The following is a 6503-nucleotide window of genomic DNA, read 5'->3' on the forward strand; positions in this document are numbered from 1 at the left end:
CCTCTTCAAGCCAAACCACAAACCACTGCTCAACGAAATAAAAGAGGACACAAACAAATGAAAGAACATTCCATGCTCATGGATAGGAAGAATCAATATCATGAAAATGGCTATACTGCCCAAGGTAATATATTGATTCAATGCTATCCCCATCAAGCTACCACTGACTTTCTTCACAGAATTGGAAAAAACTAAAGTTCATATGGAACCCAAAAAGAGCCCACATAGCAAAGACAATCCTAAGCAAAAAGAACAAAACTGGAGGCATCACACTACCTGACTTCAAACTATACTACAAGGCTACAGTAACCAAAACAGCATGGTACTGGTACCAAAACAGATATATAGACCAATGGAACAGAACTGAGGCCTTAGAAATAATACCACACATCTGCAACCATCTGATCTTTGACAAACCTGACAAAAACAATCAATGGGGAAAGGATTCCCTATTTAATAAATGGAGCTGGGAAAACTGGATAGCCATATGTAGAAAACTGAAACTGGATTCCTTCCTTACACCATATACAAAAATTAACTCAAGATGGATTACAGACTTAAATGTAAGACCTAACACCATAAAAACCCTAGAAGAAAACCTAGGCAATACCATTCAGGACATAGGCATGGGCAAAGACTTCATGACTAAAACAACAAAAGCCATGGCAACAAAAGCCAAAACAGACAAATGGGATCTAATTAAACTAAAGAGCTTCTGCACAGCAAAAGAAACTATCATTAGGGTGAACAGGTTTTGCAATCTACCCATCTGACAAAGGACTAGTATCCAGAATCTACAAACAACTTAAATAAATTTACAAGGAAAAAACAATCCCATTAAAAATTGGGCAAAGGATATGAACAGACACTTCTCAAAAGAAGACATTTATGCAGCCAACAGACATGTGAAAAAATTCTTATTGTCACTAGTCATCAGAGAAATGTAAATCAAAACCACAATGAGATACCATCTCATGCCAGTTAGAATGGCGATCATTCATGTCACCTGCAAATAGAGATAGTTTTACTTCTTCCTTTCCAGTCCATATGCCTTTTATTTCTTTTTCTTGATTGCTATGACTAGGACCTGTCATACAGTCTTAAATAGAAGTGATGAGAGAAACATCCTTGTCTTGTTCCTGATTTTAGGAGAAAAATGCTTTTAGTTACGTTAAATATGTTGGGTGTGGGTTTTTTTAAGACAGCCTTTATCAGATCAAGTAAGTGCCCTTCTTAATTTGAGACAGAGTCTGGCTCTGTCACCCAGGTTGGAGTGCAGTGACATGATCTCGTCTCACTGCACCTCTGCCCCATGAATTCAAATTATTTTCCTGCCTCAGCCTCCTGAATAGCTGGGATTACAGGTGCGCACCACCACACCTGGCTAATTTTCTAAATTTTTTAGTAGAGAAAGTATTTCACCATGTTGGCCAGGCTGGTCTCAAACTCCTGACCTCAGGTGATCTGCCCACCCTGGCCTCCCAAAGTGCTGGGATAACAGGCATGAGCCACCACACTCAGCCTGAAGTTCCCTTCTGTTCCTAGTTTATTGAATGTTTTCTTATCATGAAAGGTATTAAATTTTGTCAAATGCTTTTCCTGCATTAATTGAGATTACCATGGTTTTTCATCCTTTATCCTATTGATATGATGTATTATATTAATTTATTTTCATATATTAATCCAACTTTGCATTCCTGGAATAAATCTCACTTGGTTATAGTGTCTTATTCTTTTTGTATGTTGCTTGATTTGTGTTACTAGTACTTTGTTGAGGAGTTTTCCATATATATTCCATTTTTATTTCAATAAAGAAATTAGTCTGTAAAAAAAAAAAAAAAAAAGAATGGTGATCATTAAAAAGTCAGGGAACAGCAGAAGCTGGAGAGGATGTGGAGAAATAGGAACACTTTTACACTGTTGGTGGGAGTGTAAAGTAGTTCAACCTTTGTGGAAGATAGTGTGGTGATTCCTCAAGGATCTAGAGCTAGAAATACTCTTTGACCCAGCAATCCCATTACTGAGTATATACCCAAAGAATTATAAATCATGCTACCATAAAGACACATGCACACGTATGTTTTTTGCATCACTGTTCACTGTAGCAAAGACTTGGAACCAACCCAAATGTCCATCAATGATAGACTGAATAAAGAAAATGTGGCACATACACACCATGGAATACTATGCAGCCTTAAAACAGGATGAGTTCATGTCCTTTGCAGGGACATGGATGAAGCTAGGAACCATCATTCTAAGCAAACTATCACAAGGACAGAAAACCAACCACCACGTGTTCTCACTCATAGGTGGGAGTTGAACAATGAGAAGACATGGACACAGGGCGGGGAACGTCACACACCAGGGCCTGTCACGGGTGTGGGGGGTTGGGGGAGGGATAGCATTAGGAGAAATACCTAATGTAAATGATGAGTTAATGGGTACAGCAAACCAACAAGGCACATGTATACCTATGTAACAAACCTGCATGGTATGCACATGTACCCCAGAACTATAACAAAAAAAGGATACAATTTGGCATCTCTAATTGTAGCAAACTGCTCCTGGTGCAGTATTTGGATCTTTGAAACATACCATACTCAGTTAAAGTATGAGTTGATTAATCTTTAATGATAAAGGGGCAATATATTATAATTTAACATATTTGAAACTACTTAGATTTTCTCAAAGCTTTTTTCAGATTTTAAAATTGAAGTAGTAGAAAAGCATATACCAAATGTGCATATCTAAATAATCATTAATTCACACTTTCATCTTTTTTCCTCTTTACCTCTTTCCTATTAATATTTTTAATATAAGAAATGAAGGCCAGGCTGGCTGCAATGGCTGGCACCTGTAATCCCAACACTTTGGGAGGCTGAGGCAGGAGAGTGACTCAAGGCTAGGAGTTTAAGACCAGCCTGGGCAACATAGTGAGATCCCATCTCTACAGAAAAAAAAAAAAAAATTTAAATTAACCGGGCATGGTGGCATATACCTGTAGTCCATAGTACTCAGGAGGCTGAGGGGGAGGATTGCTTGAGCCCGAGAGTTTGAGGTTACAATGAGTCATGATTGTACCACTGGACTCCAGCCCAGGCAACAGACTCCATCTCTTTAAAAAAAATGAAAAGCCAAGATGAGTGTGAAGATAACTAAGTGGGAACAGCAAAGACTGTTGGGCCACTGATGTCTCAGCCACTATTTGGAGTGTATTAATTGAATGTCATATGTGTCTTTGTAATATAAGATGCACCATAACAGTAAATATAGGAAGTAACAGGAAAAAAATAGTATGAGATTGATTTTGTTACAATGGGCTGATTTGATTCTTATTTATTTTTATTGTAGCCCACCAAAATGAATGGCTGTGAAGAATATTGTGAAGAAAAAGTAAAAAGTGAAAGGTAAGAAAATAATTTTCAAAGTATCCATAATGCTTCTATCTGTCTGTCTGTCTGTCTATAAATGCTCTGAGTAAAATAAGCATTGTTGAGTAAATTATGAAACTATGGTTGAATATTAAGAATGTTTTAAATTTTTCAGGCCAGGTGCAGTGGCTCATGCCTGTAATCCCAGTGCTTTGGGAGGCTGAGGCAGGCGGATCACTTGAGGTCAGGAGTTCAAGACTAGCCTGGCCAACATGGTGAAACCCCGTTCTCTACTAAAAAGACAAAAACCCAGGCATGGTGTCTCATGCCTGTAATCCCAGAACTTTGGGAGGCTGAGATGGGCGGATCACTTGAGGCCAGGAGTTGGAGACCAGTCTGGCCAACATGGTGAAACCCCGTCTCTACTAAAAATATAAAAATTAGCTGGGTGTGGTGACACGTGCCTGTAATCCCAGCTACTCAGGAGGCTAAGGCAGGAGAATTACTGGAACCCGGGAGGTGGATGTTAACAGTGAGCCAAGATCACGCCACTGCACTCCAGCCTGGGCAACAGAGCGAGACACTGTCTCAAAAAAAAAAAAAGTTTTAAAATTTTTGTTACTAGGAGACTCTAGTGACATGTGAAAATGTGTTTATTATACCATTGCTTCAAAAAAGCGATATTCTCTCAATCATGGGAAAAAATGAATGAAAGAGTGACCTAATGGAAATGTGCCAACAATCATGATAGTGACTGTCTTCTCATGTTGGGTTATGGGTCATTTATTTTCAGTTTCTCTATTTTCTATACTTTAAAATTTGTAAATTTTAATGAGAATATGAAACAAAAAAAAGTAGGAAAGTTTTTTAAAACCCACAAAATATGTTTTAAACAATTTCTAATTATAAAATAAGGTCTTTTTTAACCAAAATATATGTGAGGGAAAGGTTTTATATATATGAGGGGACTTCAGAAAGTTCATGAAAAATAGAGTTAAAAGATAAAAGTGTAAAATATAAACTTTATTAACATAAGCTCCATCAAGTTTAGCACACTTTTGTAGGTGACGATACCAGCCATTTAGTTCATCCCTAAAAAACAGAAGGTCCTGCCAATTTAACCATATCAATGCAGTCTTTTTAACATTATTAACTGAAGAAAAATGCATGCCCTTTACAGATATTTTGAGATTGAGGAACAAAAAGTCAGAAGGACCCAAATAAGGACTCTAAGATGGATTCCTAGTAATTTCCCACTGAAGCTCACAAAATTGCCTTGTTTGATGAGAGGAATGAGCAGGAACATTGTCACACAAGAGGAGAACTGTCTAGTGAAGCTTTCCCAGACATTTCATGGATATAGAGCTTTTTAACCCAGCAAAATAAGTGTTGTCACCCACAGTGAGTTAGAATAGGGGGAAACATCTGTCATAAAAGCAGCATAATTGCTGCCCTGTTGACATTTTGGGAGCATTAGTCCATGTCCTGGTGTATATTAATGTCATCGGATGAAAGTACTCTGCTTTGTTCCCCTGAATATCAGAAAGTTCAAAATGTATTCAGGCTTTTACATAATCCTTTTTCACCTCACTTTAGCACTAAACACCGTTCTCCTACCTGGTTTCTCTTTCCTAGCCATCCACCTTACCAAAGAGGGCATCTGTTTTACACTCCCAAAATATTGAGAACTTGTACTGGGTTTCATTACATTAAGTGAGTGCCCAGGTACAGGAGTGTCCTTCTGGCCTCCTGTTGTAGCAAAAGGCTATACCCATCAATAGAGACTTCTTTAAATAAATTAAGATACATTGCTATTTTGCAATAGTGGGCAGCTGCTGAAAAGAAGGAGAAAGAGCTATATGCCGATACAATTGTAATCACTCATCCATGTTGAAGGATAGAAATAAAACCACCACCTTCTACATCCTCAAATGGACTCCTTCAGTCTGAAGTTCAAAGACTTGGGATCTGTCCAAGGATAAATTTTAAAACTGTATTAAACCATTCTACGTCTCAGTTGTTTACATCTACCAATAAATTTTAAGAATTGTGGATTTGGTTTTCTTAATCAGACATTCTATTTTAAAATACTGTAATAATTGTAGAGAAAATCATTCAGGGCTGTAGTGTTTAATTTGAGTACAAAAATGAAGAAAATGTTACAAATGTGTTTTGTTTTCATAGCTTAATTCAGAAGTCACAAGAAAAGAAGACTGATGATGATGAAATAACATGGGGAAGTGATGAGTTGCCAGCAGAGAGAACAAACCATGAAGATTCTGATAAAGGCAAGAATTGTAATGACAGTTTTTTCCTCAAAAATAATGAATTGGGAAAATAAGTTGTTTTTAAGTGATTATTTTCAGACTATATGGATTTGCTATTTTACCATATGTATACATTATTTGCTTTTTTTTTTTTGAAACAGAAACTGAGAGTGCAGTGGCACGATCTTGGCTCACTGCAACCTCCACCTCCCCTGTTCAAGCAATTCTCCTGCCTCAGCCTCCTGAGTAGCTGGGATTACAGGCGGGCATTCAAAGGGAATGCTTCCAGTTTTTGCCCATTCAGTATGATATTGGCTGTGGGTTTGTCATAAATAGCTCTTATTATTTTGAGATACGTTCCATCAATACCGAATTTATTGAGAGTTTTAGCATGAAGGGCTGTTGAATTTTGTTAAAGGCCTTTTCTGCATCCATTGAGATAATCATGTGGTTTTTGTCTTTGGTTCTGTTTATATGCTGGATTACATTTATTGCCAGGCTTTGGTATCAGGATGATGCTAGCCTCATAAAATGAGTTAGAGAGGATTCCCGCTTTTTCTATTGATTGGAATAGTTTCAGAAGGAATGGTACCAACTCCTCCTTTTACCTCTGGTAGAATTCGGCTGTGTCCTGGACTTTTTTTGTGTCATCTGGTCCTGGACTTTTTTTGGTTGGTAGACTATTAATTATTGCCTCAATTTCAGAGCCTGCTATTGGTCTATTCAGGGATTCAACTTCTTCCTGGTTTAGTCTTGGGAGAGTGTAAGTGTCCAGGAAATTATCCATTTCTTCTAGGTTTTCTAGTTTATTTGCGTAGAGGTGTTTATAGTATTCTCTGATGGTAGTTTGTATTTCTGTGGGTTC

General features: G+C 37.6%; 1 protein-coding gene across 1 annotated transcript in view; it reads left to right on the top strand.

Annotated features, from left to right (window-relative positions):
• PTPN13 (protein tyrosine phosphatase non-receptor type 13) overlaps window positions 1-6503 on the top strand; it is a 223018-nt gene that overhangs the window by 197922 nt on the left and 18593 nt on the right. The window contains 2 exon segments of the mRNA XM_017860030.1: window positions 3352-3407; window positions 5556-5659. Of these exon segments, the coding sequence (XP_017715519.1) occupies window positions 3352-3407; window positions 5556-5659 (160 nt within the window).

The sequence above is a fragment of the Rhinopithecus bieti genome, unplaced genomic scaffold, assembly GCF_001698545.2.
Source record: "Rhinopithecus bieti isolate Rb0 unplaced genomic scaffold, ASM169854v2 scaffold_52099, whole genome shotgun sequence".
Taxonomy (NCBI): domain Eukaryota; kingdom Metazoa; phylum Chordata; class Mammalia; order Primates; family Cercopithecidae; genus Rhinopithecus; species Rhinopithecus bieti.